The sequence below is a fragment of the Paramormyrops kingsleyae genome, chromosome 8, assembly GCF_048594095.1.
Source record: "Paramormyrops kingsleyae isolate MSU_618 chromosome 8, PKINGS_0.4, whole genome shotgun sequence".
NCBI classification, from domain to species: domain Eukaryota; kingdom Metazoa; phylum Chordata; class Actinopteri; order Osteoglossiformes; family Mormyridae; genus Paramormyrops; species Paramormyrops kingsleyae.
The window spans coordinates 13,692,282-13,709,972 of NC_132804.1; the positions used below are offsets into that span (position 1 = coordinate 13,692,282).

Below are 17,691 nucleotides of genomic sequence, written 5' to 3' on the forward strand. Positions count from 1 at the left end.
TATAAAGTTAGTTACATAATCAGTATTCATCATTCAGATTTATAGTGCACCTCCAACACAGTACTTCAAAATTACAGGTGGAGACATTCAGTAGCGGTACCCTTGATTAGGTTTAAAGTGCTAATCCAGTGCCAACACAGGCAACAGACATTATACCGATTGCATGGACTGGTCTCATGAGGCATGATATCAGAAGAGAAAAAGAATAGTTTTGCTAATGTGCCAGTAATGGTGATCTGTAAGCCATCAGTCAAACCCTCAACAGATACATCCAAGGAATCAGGGGCATGGAGTTTGAATGTTTAATTATTAAGCCAATACCCCAAAGTCAAATCATTCTGAAACTGACAGCAGAACTATAAGCTAGTTAAGCAAGTGTACAGGTCACTGTTTTGCGGGAGATGGTAAGATACAAAGATTGATTAATTAGTATTAATCAATACATGGTTACACAGGTGCTGCGTTATACAGATTATGTTTTGTGAATTCATCTATATGACCATTAGGGCAGTATATGATGCTGTAACAAGGTTTGCACTGTTAATAAACAGCTTTGGAAACAGGATTTTTCATATATAGGCATTCTGTGCCAAGTGACTCACTCACAGAGGCTTGGTGGATCTCCAGCCCCCACCTCAGGGTCCACCTCAGCTTGGTCCAATAGCACAGTGCTTTGCCACTTTGCTCATCTGGCTACAAACCATGGAAATGATATCCCCACAGCACTTGCCAGCAGGAAATTATGCTAAGAAAGAATTTCTACAGATGACACTTTTACAGATAAACACATTTTCTTGCAGCTGATCCTAATTTTCCTGACTGATGTTTGTTATTGCTGGTTGACAGAATCAATAACATAAAGCATCACACAGTCCTAAAACCTAGGAAACATTAAAATAATGAATACTTGGAAATGGACCCCTGAAATCCCAACCTGCCAATGCATCAAACCACAAGTAATATCCCAAATAAAGTGCAATTCCGCATCTAGCCACTAGGGCTTCTCCCTGTGTGTCCCTGGTGTTGTTTGGCTTAAGAACCTTATTTTCAATTAAAGGATAAAAAGGTGTCTAATGGACACATTAACTGCACATTAACATTACGGTCAACATTATAACATTTACAGAAATTCATCCTAATATACAGTGTGACCAGCTTAATTTTAACAACTTTATTATTTCGTCAAGTAAAAAAAGTTTCTAACAACATACCTCTGAAGTGAAACTGGAGCATTATGATAAACATACTTACATTCTCCAAAGGCATAAATCCAAACAGGGTACAGAAATAAGTGCTTTATGACTGTCAGTTGATTTTAGCCTGACATGCATATGAAAATGAAACTTACCAAGTATGGCAGAATTTTAACAACCTACAAAGTTTAATTCAAATTTTGCAGCTGTCAGTGTTAGGAGGCTTATAATTCTTGACACAAATTATTAAACGGCAAGTAAAAAAAAAACAGGTAGGTGCTAAAAATGTAGTGACTGAAACAACCTGACAACCACTCAAAGCTGGATTCCCCGTTCAAGTAGGGAAGCAGAGCACTGCATCCACGCTAAATGGTTTTCATAAACAGCACTATTAAAAATTAAGGCATAATTTGTGAAGTTATTACTTAATTCTTTTCTTTGTATTCATCCCCCAAAAAGTACATTATAAAATTTTTACCAAATACAGGTAAAGGCACTTGCACAAAAATTAAATTCTGTGTTTGTTTAGATGTATCTGATGCAACAATTAAGAGGTCTAAACTGGATTAGCTGGCAGCTCTTGTCTATTAGAGAATCGTTTCTGTGCATCTTAGCACAGTGGAAAAACCCAGGATGTTGCTATGGTCATCCTCTCGCACGATGGCTCATCAGACCGGAGACCAGCTTGCTTGTCTGTTCAGGGCACAGAAGGTGGTTCCTCCATTCTGGATTCAGCCACTGCCATAGGGGATGGGACAGGAGGCCATGTCACCCTCACTTTACTGGTATTGGGACTGCAGGGAGTCCACAACACAAAAGTTTCATGTTTTCTGTCTGCTATATTTCTAAATGTAAATTCATTTTTTTCAGTCATTAAATGGACTATACCTATTCTATTTAAATACATGCAGTGGCTTTATTTCAGGAAATAAAAGGTTCCAGTACGGAAATGATTAAGCGGTGTTATGTAGCACACGAAACACACGTGCGTCATGGGCAGCACACTCCAGCTTCAGATGCATAACAAAGATTCAAACTGGCTCGCCTGCATCCCATTAGTAGCTATCAATGAATTGTGGGTCTGTCATGTGTAAGAAAAGAAGCCCAAAGGAAAAACCTATTACAAATATCCAAAATGTGTTATTTACATTTTTTTAAGAGGTTCCTATACTGGATATATGAGAAGGTAAGACAGGCACTCTCAAGGCACCATCTGTGAGCACAGACTTCATTTTTTAAATGACACACAGAGGTTCACCATGAGACTGGCTGGTACTGATCCTACCTTCCGGCTCAGGCTGCATGCTGAGAGTGGCCAGTCGCATCAGCACATCATCCTCCTCCTCCACCTCGGCCAAGTCAAACCCGGTGCAGCCCCTTCTCTCCTTGCAGTAATGAATGAACCTGGAAGAGCCCGTATGCAAAAGCAAGCTCAGGTTACTGGACCAAAAGATAACAGGTTTAAATCCCAGCAAAGAGCTGGGATTTAAGCAGCTGTATTTCAGGGTTGTGAACCGCTATGATGTGGATCCTCCCATAGAAAGAACAGACTGTCTACTGAGCACTAGTGCTCCTAACTGGTGATATAATTAAAGAAAATAATCAATGAGGAGGCCACTGTATGAAGGTCATGAGGACCCCATACGCTTCCCCAGGTCCAATCTCTCTGCGGCTGCCACTCACCGCTTCCAGGTTGGGTCCTTGCAGAGAATGACAGGGTTTCCTACCACAATCAGCAGGGCCTTGGCTCTGGTCATGGCCACATTGAACCTCTGAAATGTCAACCAAAGCAGCTCATGGTCATGTCTACAACCAATCTGTAAGCAAACCACCTGAAGATAGCGATGACTGTCAAAAACAACAGAATTTAAATATACAGACGCTCCTCTACTTACGAACTTTCAGACATACGAATGACGAAGACTGTAAGTCCAAATTGTGTTCATTGGGCTCCCGTTTCCGGTCTGCAACATAATTTTTTTTTCCGTGCGCCAATTCCACCTAGTACGACTTCTGGCCGCTACTCTCGCCATGCAGCAGTGTAGCGTGCGTACTCCCAGCATCCTAATTCTTTGTACTTGCGTATAACCTTAAAATTATGTTGAATAATGACTTACGAACATTTCAAGTTACGAACGGCTGTTTGGAACGTATCTCAGTCGTAAGTAGAGGAGCGTCTGTACTGCAAAAAAAAATCTATTCATATTTCTAAATGAAACAGAAAATACTGTACACGTATGTGATTTTTGTACCTGTGTGGTTTTGCTAATGAGGTAATTATTTTTAGAGGGCTGTTAAAATGCCAGTGTTTAAATACGATGAAGGTTATTACGGGAATGTGTGTCCCCTAAACCCCTCAAAGTAGTCCTCAAGGACCTCCAAACGGTCCACATTTTCACTCCTTCCCAGCTCCCATGAAGAGAACCCAGCAGAGGAAGGCGGCGCATACCTTCTTGTTGGTAAGGAAGCCCAGGTTGAAGTCCTGGTCCATCTTGACGTAGGTGGCGCTGCTGCGCACAGTAGAGACCATAATGACCTTGCGCTCCTGGCCCTGGAACTCCTCCACTGATCCCACCTGAAAGAGGTCAGCAAGATCCTCAAGTCTGCCAGACCTCTGTGCTGTCATTACCTAAATCTATGGATAACTATACACTATTTCTTTGATTAGAAGATAAATATACATGTAATAAGTAAACACACATGGATCCAAAAGCATGTACATACTAGGAGAGTGAGGATACTTTATATCCCCGTGTTTTTGTTTATGATGCCAGTCTAATTTATATTTCCCAAGAATACCTTTGATGATTAATAACTACAAACGCACCGTCAGATGCTGAATGTTCTTCAGCTGGTTCAGCTCCTTAACAAATTTGATGGCTTTCCGGATTTTTTCAACCTGTACAGTAATCAATAATTTAAAAAAAGAAGAAAAAATGAACACAACAAATTTGAAATGGCCATTCAAATCCCCTGGCATCCAGAAAATTTCTTTTTGGAACATTTTGAGGTAGTGATCACCAATAACAATAATAATCATAATGATACTTTATTTGCCAAGTATATAGAAATACAGAGCAAATTCTTGATGTTCGCATACTGTACCTCACCTCATTTCCCATATGACACAAATATTCGTAATAGCGAAGCTTAGGGTCAGAGCACAGGGTCCGCCCTTTCCTGGCACCCCTGGAGAGGTTTCTGAGGCCCAGTAGCAGAGTCCTGACCCCAGGAGCCACTCGATGAGTGGTGCCAACCCACCTGTTTTCTGTATGGTGAGATGATGCCAATCTCACTCGGAGACAGGATGCCGGAGCCTCTCTCACCCGCTGGTGGGAGCAGCTTCTTCAAGTACTCTATGAGCTCATGGACCTCCGCCGTGTTGAAGAACGAGGGGCTGTTAGCCTCACGCTCATCCTTCCCCATCACGCCATGGAATATCACCGGGAATCCCTGTGGAGGAGCCAGCCACACGGGGCCAGACAGCAGCAGTCAAATGAGCCCCCTTTAGAGCTGCATTCTTAATAGTATAGAATTGTAGAGGAGGTGGGATCGAGACATCTGATTAGTTGGTCCGGCCTCCTCTAGTTGCTTGGACCCACGTCCTCTACAATCTGACTGGTTCTCTCTTTGAACCAATCTTTTTTTTTTTTATTCTGTCCTCAGGACATTTTTGTGTAAGTAAAACTTAAAGGCAGCATCAGATTGCTGACCCCATAATTCTAACCAGCAACCTTCCTATCACGGGATATAGTCCTAACCCTTTGAGTCGCACATGGACATAGCAATTTTTTATGAAGTAAAACTAATAAGATATACCAGACGAACCGGTGAGGAACAATTTGGAATGTTTTCCTTATCCTGGCAGAATGGGGTTTGTCTTTTCTCTTTTATTCTTTTATTTTAAAAATCACCTGTATAGCTTGTTCATAAAAATGCTGCATGCTACGTGTGGCCTGCATCTCTCCTTGGCCTGCAGGTTGATGGAGCAGCTCCCGGGCCAGGAGAGATGTGACTGACGATCTGTAAGCACCCCATCTCCTACCTGCTGGGGCAGGTGCTCCCACTGACAGCACGACTCTCGGAGTTTCCTGTCAGCGAACACCTGCAGCTCAGAATCGTAGAAAAGCTCGTTGGGGATGTGGAGGATGTCCGGGTGGGACCTGCGCGGGGGACGGGGGCAGCGAGATGTCAGCACTTGCTCCCTGAGTCCGCGCTCTGTGGGATGCTGGCGTTGGGCACAGATGGAGGAGGCGGAGGAGCACCTGTAGTTCTGGAGCAGCTTGGTGACGAAGCGGCTGTCGAACTTTCCGCTTTGCTCCGCCTTCTGGTACAGAGGATTGTACTGCATCAGCCTCTCCAGTAAGGAAAGTCCTGCGATCATCAATCACACAGATGGATAATCACCATCATTCGCCTGCGCACTCATTTTTAACCCACTTCCGAGTCCTGCTGCTTTCCACCTTACCTCTGCGATATACACAGTCGCATATATCGACAGCTCATTTCTGTCATATCTAAATGATGACTTCAGCGAAGCAATTAAGACCCAAGGCAGGGGACCGACCGAAGGTCATCCAACAACCCAGCACAATGAGTGGAGAAGGTGGTAAATGCGCGGTAAGCCCTCACCCAGCCCGTGCTGCATGGCCAAAGGAGACTGCAGGACGGGGCCCAGCTGTTTGGGGTCTCCCGCCAACACCAGCTGCCCAGTGCCAGGCTGAAGCAGACCTGGGGAAATGAGAAAAGGATCAACCAGTCCTACTCAGATTGATGTTACTAATTTTCCCGGATACTTTAATACTTACAGCTTTCCCTTATTTTGCTAAACTGTCCACTATGTCCGTGAAGCCAATAAAAACTGAGCTAAATGCTCTGTTCAACCATATAAAAGCACAATCACACCAGGAATTTGGATCTGTACCCGGAAACCCTACAGCTCAGTTCTTTAGCCGCTACTATACCTGCTGTCCTAATACACTTTGGCTTTCATTCTGTAAGGAAAGACACGCAGTACTGCTGCATAAAGTTTCATCAACAATATCTGACCTCGGCCAAAAAAAAAAAAACAAAAAACAACTCTATTGGGACACAGTGGCCTGTTTTTACCTGGTCATGTGACATTTATTCTCCTGGCAGAATCTTCACTTCTTTTCATCAAAAAGACACCAAGAACCCTCCTCTCAGCATTTACCTGCAATGGCAATAAGGCACTCCGGTTCCATGGCATGTCCTGCTTCGTCCACAAATATGTGTGTGAAGTGGCCAGTGGGGATCCCGCCAGACACCAGCCTGCCCAGGAGGGGCGAAGACAATGTCATCACTCACATCACAATGTCATCACTCACATCACAATGTCAAGCTCTCAGCTTTCCCAGCTACAAGCTACCAGGGACTTTAACTCTTACTCAACAATCTCCAGGAAAAACAATTTGGCATAATTATGTTCTAAAGCTCAACGGCCAAAAGATGCATTAATTCTGTTGCACGGCAGGCTTAACAAAACATGTGGCTTCCTTTAATAATTTCCCCCCAGTTATTCAGCTGGAGGGTTCCAAATTTAGCTGAAGGACCTTGCTGAAGTGCTCTTGCTCACAGGCCTCTCCTGGGACTGGCCACACTTTCACTTACAGGACTAACCAGCATACTGTCCAATACCATAATCCCATCAGTTATTAACATAGCGCCTGTTTAACTTATGGTATCGCTGCCAGCTCTTTGCGAGCGAGAGTTAATTCCCTGTTTCTTTTTCGAGCACTTTAGTACATGACACGGCTGAGCAGGCTTTGACCTTAAAACCTGCAGCACCAAATCAGCCCCTACCTCCCAGCAGTCACCACTGTGGAGACGATGACCTTGTATTCCATTAGGGTCTCCGTCGAGGGGAGCACGAAACAGTCCAGCCCCGCATCATAGTTACTGCAATCCTTGTGAAAGAAATGGGCATGGAGCAATTTCAAAGAGCAGGCTGCTGCAGATTCTGCACAGGTTCATTGGTTTAGTACGTGACCGAGAACCCGCACGCAGTCGTGGTTGGTTTGGGATGTGACCGAGAACCCGCACGCAGTCGTGGTTGGTTTGGGATGTGACCGAGAACCCGCACGCAGTCGTGGTTGGTTTGGGATGTGACCGCGAACCCGCACGCAGTCGTGGTTGGTTTGGGATGTGACCGAGAACCCGCACGCAGTCGTGGTTGGTTTGGGATGTGACTGAGAACCCGCACGCAGTCATGGTTGGTTTGGGATGTGACTGAGAACCCGCACGCAGTCGTGGTTGGTTTCAGACACCACCACTCGCCAATCCCTTACCAGCAGTGCCGTCTGCACAGACTGAGGGTCCCGGCTTGGGGCGTAGAGCCGGAACATGCTTTTGGAGTCAATGTGCTTCTGCACACACTCACACAGGTGGTCCGAGGCACTGTTGGAGGGGGCACAGGCCAGGACACAGGCCTGAGGGTTCAGCTTCCACACCTGGTACAGAAGGACAGCTTCAGAGCAGAATTCATGCCAAGCCCAGGCTGACACTAGGCTCTTTCATCCTCTGACCCGTAAATATTTCTGTTTGAACTGCACAAATTCCCTTGAACCCCTGGTGCTATAGGAAGGATAAGCACAGTGTATATGGGGATGAAACACTCAGTGATTTGTATGAAGCTTCCATCCAAATGAGGCATATGACCCACAGACTAAGACGGAAAAGCTTTTTATCAAAAAAGTCCTAATACATATCCTACTGTCTCAAAAACAAATTTCATATATCTTAGTCTAATTCTGTGAAAAGCTTTAACATTTCCATGGGACCTGCATATCATCCATTAATCAGGCAAGCAATGACAGGCATAACCCTCCATACTGATGATAAATTAATATAACGAAACCAAACTTCAAAGCTTACAAACTGAGGTAGGACTACATGACCTTATTCTGACCTCCTACTATTCAGATGAAGCTCAGTTTGAAAAACTTTGCAAGGACTTCACAGAATGACATTTCAAAATACCTGTTTGATGGCTTCCACTATGGTGACAGTTTTTCCAGTCCCAGGGGGTCCGAACACCACATAGGGAGCTGGCCTAGACGCTCCAGATACGATGCACTGGACCGCTGCGTACTGCTCTCTGTTTTTCGCGAGGTCCTTATCATAAAGGCTAAGGAGAAGAAGCCAAATCTGTCAGTCACAGGCTCCAGTGCCATCCTTCAACATGGAGTTAAGAATATTCTGCAGAAATCCCACCACTACTAAGACACTAACTATGCTAGTCTGAGCTTAATGCATTAATTAATCAGAGCTCCAACATGGGTTATGCCAGTTTATAAATTAGTTGTAATTTAAATAAGTCATAATGTATAGTGTGTTCTCCATTACAGTAAATAAAACAGACACATACATTTCAAAAGAACTATCATTCAAATCAGTGTAAAGCGTAATGTTCATGCTGAGAACTAATGCTTTAAGCTGAGACACAGTACATTTCAGACAAGTCAGGCAACACCTTGCTGACAATGATTTATGCAAACATTAAGGTGTTTATATTCATTTTTCCCCCCTCACACATCTGCGATAGAGAAGATCTTTATATAAGCACGAGCGTCAGAAGACACATGGAGCAGGTTGTTTTGGCTGAGACACCGGGGGTCAGCGCAGTAAGAGCTTGGTGCTATGGGCTTGGGCACAAGGGGCAAAATCACACAATTCTGACTAGAGCGTCCTTCAGAAGACTCTGCCAGGTACCTGTCGAGACGCATCCCTGTTAACAGAGAATAACGTAACAGCACGGTGGGACATAGCTCTTTTCGATCTTAGTGCCTTCTTTATTGTGGAAGCCAAAATGAGCCGCAGGAGCCAGTCTACTGATTCAGCCATCGGTGGTAACGTTACTAGTCAGCTAGGTTCGCTAACGCTGTTAGCAGCACACCCTTGCGCTACTTCCTGTCTCAGTTTACATTGTTACATTGGAGTGGAGAAGTCAAATGGCTGAAGATAATTACAACACTGCTGTCTAGTAGTAGGAGGTTTAAAGACAACACAAAATGAACCACTGTCTGCCACAAATCTGTGCATGTAAACAATTGATTAAAAATCGATACTGTTTTTGAGAATCAATACAGTGTTCCAAAGCATAATATTGCAATAGTCAAGGGTATCGATACTATCTTACACCCCCAAAGCTCTGCCTGTCTCTGCAAGGGTTTCCCTCCCACAGTCAGAAAAAACGCAAATCCTAGGTCAACTGCTGCAGCTAAAGTGCCCGGCAATGGATTAACATCCTGTACAGTAGGTACCCAGCCTTCAGGCTTGTGCTTCCTCACTCAGCCCTGTACAGGGTAAGTCATTGTGGAAGGTGGATGGGAGAAGCAGGAGAACAATATGGTCCATATCATCACGATTCCAGAGGATGTACTTCCAGCAGCAGTACACTTTTGCAGGACCATCAGTGAGTCCATCTTTACATCATTGCTGACAATTGGGTCCATTCGGTTCAGGGCACAAAAACAACAATTTTCCCAAGCAGTGAGCCTCCTGTACAACTAACAGTACAGTAACAACTAACGGCCACCAATACAAATGCACATAATTACTACTGCAGCTATCCAGTACTGCACAAGTATTTCTCAACTTGATTACTATTTAATGTTTCTGTAAGTTGATGTCCGAGACATATTTCACTGATCTCTTATCTGTACTCTGTTGTTTGTTGTACATCATTATACGTATCATAGCAAGACAAATTCCTTTTCAGTGTAAAATTACATGTTATTCTTAAATGTAATAATTGACTTAACCTCCAAAGAAAGGCATGGAAAAAAGCGTTACATATTTTTGCAACTGACAAGCATCGAACAGTGTTTTTTTAAATGTTGATGTAGACAGGAGAGAAATGAAAAAATTTATTGTTATTGTTATTATTGTTTTGTTGTTGTTTATTACTACTACTACTACAATGATAATAACAACAACAATAATAATATTTTTTCTGGTTACCTGAGCTTGGGTAGGTTTGCCTCTTCCTGATTCTCCATGTTTCCAAGCCCACTGGGGAAGAGCACCAAACCCAGTTTGTGCTGGCCAGCCAGGTTCACCGCCCTGTGCTGCTGGCGCAGGGGAAAGCGGTTGAGGGTGAACTCCACATCAAACTTGATGTTGCCTTTGAATCCTTGCCACAGCCTTAAGAAAAAAAGAACATGGATGACCACAGCACCCCCAAGTGGCAGAACACTTCATTGCACATTGTGTGTTCCCCACAGCAATCGGCACACAAGATCACTTCAGTAGCAGCAGTCTGCCCTGACTGTGGCTGTTCTTTCTTACCGTCTTATTTTAACTTTAGACGTCTGTAAACTTTGTTAAGTTTTTATACTCTTAGCATATTCATTTTTTTCCAGTCCCGGAGTGCTACTATCCAGTAGCTTTTCTGTTCTGGCTTCTGATGTTCCTGGTATTTATCTGAGAACTGTGGCCTGTACTACGAAGCGGGGTTACTGGCTTATCGGGGTAACTTGTTGGATTTAAGGTAGTCTGGGCAAAATGTAAGTGAACGAATATGAAGTTCATTTGAACTGTGGTACCTTAAATCCGACAAGTTACCCCGATAAGCCAGTAACCCCGCTTCGTAGTACAGGCCACTGGTGTGGCTCATCAGAAGCCAGGTAGGATAGAAAACCTACTGGACAGTAGCACTCCAGGACCGGAGTTGCAGACCCCTGCAGTACTGTCTGGGGGTCACTGAGGACAGGTTTAAAAACCACTCAGCTAGAACCCTGTAAAGTGGCAGCTTTGGTTTTACAATGGACAATGAGGGCCATCTTACTTCTTCGAGAAGCCAAGCTTGACTTGCTCCATCTCCACTTTGTGCACATAGCCCTTGTATAAAGTGATGGGCTCGCTCTTGTCCCCAGCCTTGGACACCAGAAGGTGGTCTCCCCTTAAAACTGATGGTCTGTTCTCTGCAACCCCTTTGACCTACAGCAAAGTTCACGTCATTCAGAGCAGAAAACTATTATTACCTCACCAGAATCTTCAACAGTGGTCCAGCACTCACCTGCAGAACAAGGAGTCGCTTGTTTGTTCTGTCCTGGGTCATGGGCTGGTTCTGCAAGTTGTATTTCTTGATGTTGACTTCCATCTGGAGCTCCTCCAAGTGAAGCAGGAGTTGGAAGTGCCTAGTGTAGTTCTCCATGGTCAGTGGGCTCTCAAGAAGCGCCCTGGAAGAATCCCAGAAAACCCATCACTCTCCACATATTCCCACTGGTTACTGGAAAAAAAAGCCATCAATTGCAGAAAATGTGTGACAGCATACATTAAGCTCCAACACCAACCACTAATAATGCATAAAGGGAACTTAAGACTTTCTGCTAAAGGGAAGTTAAAACTCCCGGTGAACACAGCAGGATAATTGTTGGTGTGCAGGAAGTACTACAAAAATGGTGTTGCAATTATATATAAGCATGTCTCACTTAGATCCCTGCAAATCTCTGATGTATTTCCTAAAATTTTGTTCTCAGAAACTCCACTACAACCATATGAGGAAGCAGCATGTGAATGAATTTCTGTACTAGTTATCAAGAAAAGCGTATCGTTAAGAACAGTAAAGCTGCTTGTGTCATGTGACTAACAAGTAACCTTGGCAGCAATTAGAAGTGCAGAGCCATATACAGCATGTGCAGGTGAAAATTTGTTTATTACTTATAGTTTACTACTTACTAAAAATCCATGAACTTTTTGTAATCAGGATTTCTGCATGAACAGCTCCCAAAATGTAATCTGATCTAACATAAAAATGAATAGCCTGAACACTGAACATTGTACATTCTGAAATAAAGAATTTCTTCTGCCACTTTGTTGTCGATTTACTCCTGTGTTTTGGATCATTGTCATGTTGCATGATGCAGCTTTTTCAGAGTTTTGACAAAAGCCTTCATTGGACCACAGTGCACTTGAAATTTTGCTGTAAACGGCAGGGAAAACAAAACTTGTGTGGCATATAAATGTACATTTTAAAAAAGACAGTGCAAAGTCACACTTGAATTGACTCCATTCAAGAACACCCTCAATTCAAGGGATCATTACCTTAGAAGTTCACATGCTTGACCGTCAATAGCTTTGATTAAACCATTTGTTCAATGAATATGTGTCAATAATTGTTATGCCTTAGAGGAAGATCAGATCACCTTCAGAAGCCATTCATTCATAATAACACCAAAGGGTTTGCAGACTTTTCCCTCTCAACTGTAATTTACTGAAGTAGGGAAAAAGTTCTCTCACAATAGCCATACCATAATTGATTAATTTTCATTTTTTCTTGTCTTAACCATGCTTCTCCATCTTAAAGGCCGGCCCTATGTACAAAATTAGCTTTTGTATACAACAACAAGCAAGCTACCAAGACACCACAAAGACATGTGTTTGGTATGCTACTCGAGACATAACTTTATACAAAGCTCTTTAAAAGATTCACTGTAGCCCAACTGCAAGATGACAGGCGATTTAGTTCCTTCATTAGTAATATGCCTTCCTTTATCTGCTCAGATAGCTATGTTAGAAATCACACTTGACACATACTTGACCAAATGAAGATTTTGTTTCGCAGTTGGTGATAAAATCTTGGTGTCATCCAACCTTCCTGTGGCCAGTTCCTTCAGGTATGCTGGGTATTTGTAAGGACCAAGTTTCACTGCCACCTTCATTTGCTGTGCAGCACAACTAAAATATTATAATATAATGTTATTGAATTTTCAATAAAACAAGTTCCTTCTACTTTCAAATACCAAATTGAGGACATCATTTTCATACTACAAAATCATCCTATCTCAAAATAACAGGTTAACATTTATGGTCTTTACATATTTGTTAACAAATTTTCTGATACTACAGTTTGGTCATAGATATCCTCATTATGGCATACAGCGCTACCAAATGTGAATTTTCAGTTAAGTCCGAGGTGACTTGGATGCAGTGAATATCGTGTTCCCACACCTTTCAGGAGGCTCTCCTTCCTCCACTATTGTGTGCACTGCCCGGGGTACAGGGGCCTGATAGGGTTTGTAGGGAGCTTCTGGCCCTAGCATTTGCCCCAGGGGAGACCGGACCATGGCCTCTATGTCACGCACCACATATATGGGCTTGGTGTTCGCACGAGGACACTGCCTGAACTCGAAGGCAAGGGTGGCTGGGAAGGAACCAAAGGAAGGGGGTCTAAAGTGAACCTCAACTTCATAGCGGTCACCTGTGAGGAGAAAGACAGTTAAGTCAGGAAGATGACCTTTATTGTGACTGCACACAGAGCAGCGAAGTGTCATTTAGCAGCAGAAAAGCATATGCAACATGCATATAATAAGTATAGAAGCAAATTCAAATGATAGTTAAATAAAACTGTACAATGTCTACCTAGTTAAGGTTCATAGAATGGAACTTGCTCAACCTTTGTGGAATCTTAAAGGACTGATGACACGAACGAGATGAAACGGCTGAAGTGGAGTCAGATGGTGTTACTTCGGGAATAATGTGCCTTAGTCTGCACCGCTTGCCGGGCCTGTATCTGCCTACCAGTCATCAATATGTTCCATAATCAAAGGCTGGATGCCCGCTGGAGACACAAATACTCTACTTTACTTTACATGGTGAGGTGACATGCTACAGCATGTGAAAGGCCTGTGGATCACAAGGCAGTAGATATAAGTACTCATAAGCTATTATTGCATTTTCTTTGCACCTTTCTGCTTGTTATTAATTATTAATTATATTATTAAGGGTTAATGGTAGGGCTATAAAGGTAAGGTTTCTGTATCCTTATGTGTCTGAAGAAAAAAAAAACACATCACCCTTTAATCAAACAATGAAGGCTGTATTTTACCAAATAAACATATATTTAGTTTGGTTGCAACATGTTTACTTTACTGTGTAACGGTATATGTTATACTATTGAACCATTCGGCACCGTATGGCCCCCGGGGTTCGATGCGCACACGTGAGCCATGGTATTATGGTATGCCTGTCATTTTCCTATATGTACTGCCGCGAATACAAGACGGTATTTTTTTCCCTAATAACCAGGGGCTGTCTTATTTTCGAGAGCTAGAACTTAATTATACAACAGCAGATGGTGTGCCGAACGGTTAGATAATATACTGTGGCCCCAAAACCGTGATACATACCAAACCGTGGGCAAAAAGCCCTTGTTAATTGTGATTCTAACCACTGGATGATGAGGAATAAAGGGGGAACTGTGGAATTCATGGTTCTTCTTATGCCCTATTTTGTTATCGGTTGCATTTTTAAGCATTTTAGGATAAAAAGTATTTTGTCAACAAACTTTGTGACAAGGAAACAGCTGGAGAGTGGATGATTGAGCGAGCAGTATCCAAACTTCAATGTCCCCAAAGTGGGAGAAGGAAAGAGTCAAAATGAAAGGGAAGAGGACAGAATAGTGCATAACTGTCACAGTGTAAAAGGGGATGGAAGTAAATGGAAATGAAACAAAAATAACTCAAAACCAACAATTCAGCCAAGGAGCCTTCTGATTCGTAGCCGGCTCCTTACCTTGGTTGAGGAGATAAGGAGATGCCGGTGTCACCTTCTTCTCGTCCTCCAGTGAAAAGCAGCACATCCTGCACAGGAACGTGTACAAGGTAAAGTGCACAGGATCGGTGGCGTTGCTTTGAATGAAGAACTTCACCACATATGTCATTTGGATGGATTGGGTGGTGATCTTGATCTTGCCGTTGTTAATTTCATGGTCTGAGGTGATCACAATTCCCTCCTTGTTTGCGATGAAGTACTTCCTGTTACAGACAGACAAACAGAGAGTGAGTCACATGGCATTCACTCCTATGAACAATTAACAAAAAAGAGTAAATCTTACCTGTTGTCCCGCAAGCCTCTGATCACTGCCTTCACCCGCTTCTTCACAGCCTTTGAACTTGGCTCCAATGCAGACATTGAGGCACTAGAGGTGCTAGTGGTAGTGCCAGCAGAGGGCACAGCACTGGCTGGGGAAGCCATGCCTGGAAAAGAATCAGAAGATCCCCCATTTGGTACAGGCTGAGCAGCGGACTTGTTCTTCTGAAGAGGTTTCGACCATTGGTCACCACTGCAGATATGCACCTAGGACCATAAGGAAGACGATGAGCAGAAGATCCAAAGAGCTTCCAACCACCTCAAAAACAACAGTGAACAGTACTGAGAGTGGCTTAGTTATATTTTTGTGTTTAAATCAGGTGCGGAATCATTTCCATGGAGGGCTGCTATGGGTGCTGGTTTTTGGGATGATCACTGTTATTGACTGACTGAGAGACCACCCCGAAAACCTGCACCCCCACCGGCCCTTCGCGGATCAGGTTCCCCAACCCTGATTTAAAGCAAACACCTGGATATTATAATCCAGTATTTTTACCATTAATGAACCTTCTAACATTTTACATTAAAACCATAATATGACTGAAAGGTAAAACAAAATCACCCAAAATATGATTTAAAAAGTCACCCTTGTGAGTGTGCAGGAAAAATAAAATGACTATAAAAGTTCCATTGTTAGTTCGTCCGCAAAGTAGTATAAGACACCACCTGTTGCTGCTATTTTGTACCAATTGCAATTGAAAAAAAAACCACTGAAACCCCAACCACCACAGATATTTTATGAAGAACAAGTATTGTGCATAACCAACAGTGAATCCTAATGCACAGGACTGGTGCAGCAGTGAGACCCTGGCAGTACCTCCAAAAGACTGACATCTTTGGGGTTTCCTTCTAATAATGGTATACTTTCCATTAAAGAAAACTACAAAAAAAAGAACACAGCTGTGGTCTTTCCGTTTCATTTCTTGCCTGCCACATGAAAAAAAAGCAGCAGAAAACGAAACCGTCATTTTCAATGAGCTATAAAAATCAAATATTTGTCTTAACTAACCAAACAGTTCTAAAACTACAGGTCTGCCAAAACCTACCAGATGATGAAAAAGCATATTATATGACATAATAGAAAAATTACAAAAACCCCCATCATCCGTGTTTCCTGTGTAGTTGCTCACATCTATAGAAAACCACGATCGTAGTGTCAAGTCAATTTACAAAACTGTCAAAGACTGCTGCTTTTGAATGCTGCTCGGTGCGAAAGTATGTCACGGTTTACAACATCCAAGATTCTAATACGACACACAAAGAATTATTTGAAGGAAGACGGAATATCGTGGGGGACTGTATATATGTCGCCGGCAATCGATAGCGACTTGATCAGCGCTTAATAATAATGAATGCTGTACGTTTAAGACTTGCATGTTTACAGAAGAGAAAGTAAAACTCTGCAGATTCCTGTTTGCCAAAGGAGTGTTATAAAGGACAACAACTTATAATCCCGATTGAGTGTGTGTCCCAGGTATGTATAGAAAGCACAACCCTAGGGTATCAAATCATATCCTTACCTTTGTATTCAGATATATTTTCTTCCCCTTCCTATAGGCTCTGCCGAAAGTTGTCAATGCAAATATAACATTTGAAAACGACGGCTCTTTTATTCCATTTCTATGAGGAAAAGAAGAAAATGAAAAATGCATGTGTGTTTAGAGACCCACATCAGGATAAGCGTTTTTAGGGTGGGTGGGTCGGTGCGTGGATGGTGCGTGTATGTGTGCACACTGGTTTCACTGTGTAAAAGATTCAGTTCCGTTTAATGCAAAGTCTAGACAACGAGGAAGTTAGTTACGCAGATGATAATGCGAAAGATATAATACAGAAAACACACATATGCAGATAAAAATAGCATATGGTTGGCGGTCCGGCGACCATCGGAACAGGTGCGCAGCCTCACGGCCAAACACCGACTAGACACGTCGCGAGGCTGCATTACCTGTATCTGAATTTTTTGTCGTAGACCTCTTTAAGTTTATCTTTGTCGGTTTCTGACGTCCCCTCTCCCAGGAAGTCTATAAATTTCAGGCCACTATCGAAACACGATTTTAGATTAGGCATGCTTGTGTGTTCAGCTCTACAAAGGACGACTAAAAGGAGAGAAACTTTCTCGTGATGAGAAAAAGAAGAAGAATGAATCAGCTGGGCGGAGATGAGCTGAGAGGCTGGACGGGAAGCTGGCGGATTAATACCGTTTACGTCCACGAGACGCAGCCGAGGGGGGCAGAACGGCGCATAGAAATCATCTTAGACTAGAATGGTAAGACAAGCGATGAGATTTTAAAGTGTATTTTGAAGATAAAATCTATTCGTCCGTTCAGTACGTTCAGATTAACGTGTGATGAATAATCAATTGTTTTTGTCAGCTGCATTTGTCAACCCATCTGTATTTCCCCTGTCCAGTGCTGTCCCTGTGTTCATTACAATATAACCCCCTAAAACATGTAGTTAAGTGAATTAAGAGACGACTATTTAGCAAGATCTAGCTATGTTTTTTTTTTTTTTTTTTTATATTCCCTCCTCCACCCCCCCTCTGCGGGGGACTGTATCTATTTTTTTTTTTTTTTTTTTTTTTTAATTATTATTTATTTATTTTTTT

General features: G+C 42.8%; 1 protein-coding gene across 4 annotated transcripts; it reads right to left on the reverse strand.

Moving 5' to 3' along the window:
• Positions 1 to 1,156: 1,156 nt before the first annotated feature.
• Positions 1,157 to 17,325, reverse strand: mov10a (Mov10 RNA helicase a). 4 transcript variants are annotated; one of them, XM_023804080.2, is made up of 22 exons: positions 17,032 to 17,300; positions 16,607 to 16,706; positions 15,052 to 15,293; positions 14,730 to 14,971; positions 13,167 to 13,416; positions 12,753 to 12,893; positions 11,233 to 11,395; positions 11,002 to 11,153; positions 10,176 to 10,358; positions 8,193 to 8,340; positions 7,502 to 7,663; positions 7,017 to 7,120; positions 6,388 to 6,485; positions 5,826 to 5,924; positions 5,459 to 5,567; positions 5,239 to 5,356; positions 4,455 to 4,646; positions 4,021 to 4,092; positions 3,643 to 3,768; positions 2,877 to 2,965; positions 2,479 to 2,597; positions 1,157 to 1,931 (listed from the first exon to the last, which is right to left on the reverse strand). In XM_023804080.2, exons 1-22 carry the CDS (start codon positions 17,151 to 17,153, stop codon positions 1,891 to 1,893), a joined length of 3,072 nt encoding a protein of 1,023 aa, XP_023659848.1. In that variant the 5' UTR covers positions 17,154 to 17,300; the 3' UTR covers positions 1,157 to 1,890. The 4 variants fall into 4 exon arrangements, with proteins under 4 accessions (XP_023659848.1, XP_023659850.1, XP_023659849.1 ...); XM_023804082.2 differs by lacking the exon at positions 17,032 to 17,300 and having other exon boundaries at positions 15,052 to 15,193; XM_023804081.2 differs by lacking the exons at positions 16,607 to 16,706; positions 17,032 to 17,300 and adding an exon at positions 15,904 to 15,993.
• Positions 17,326 to 17,691: the final 366 nt, after the last annotated feature.

Coding starts and splice junctions, on each gene's coding strand:
- mov10a (XM_023804080.2), bottom strand. CDS start 17,153: ATGCCTAATCTAAAATCGTGTTTCGATAGTGGCCTGAAATTTATAGAC. Junction 11,396..12,752: donor CAAAATCTTCATTTGGTCAA/GTATGTGTCAAG, acceptor GGATTCTTCCAG/GGCGCTTCTTGAGAGCCCAC. Junction 7,664..8,192: donor TAGTGGAAGCCATCAAACAG/GTATTTTGAAAT, acceptor CTTCTGTACCAG/GTGTGGAAGCTGAACCCTCA.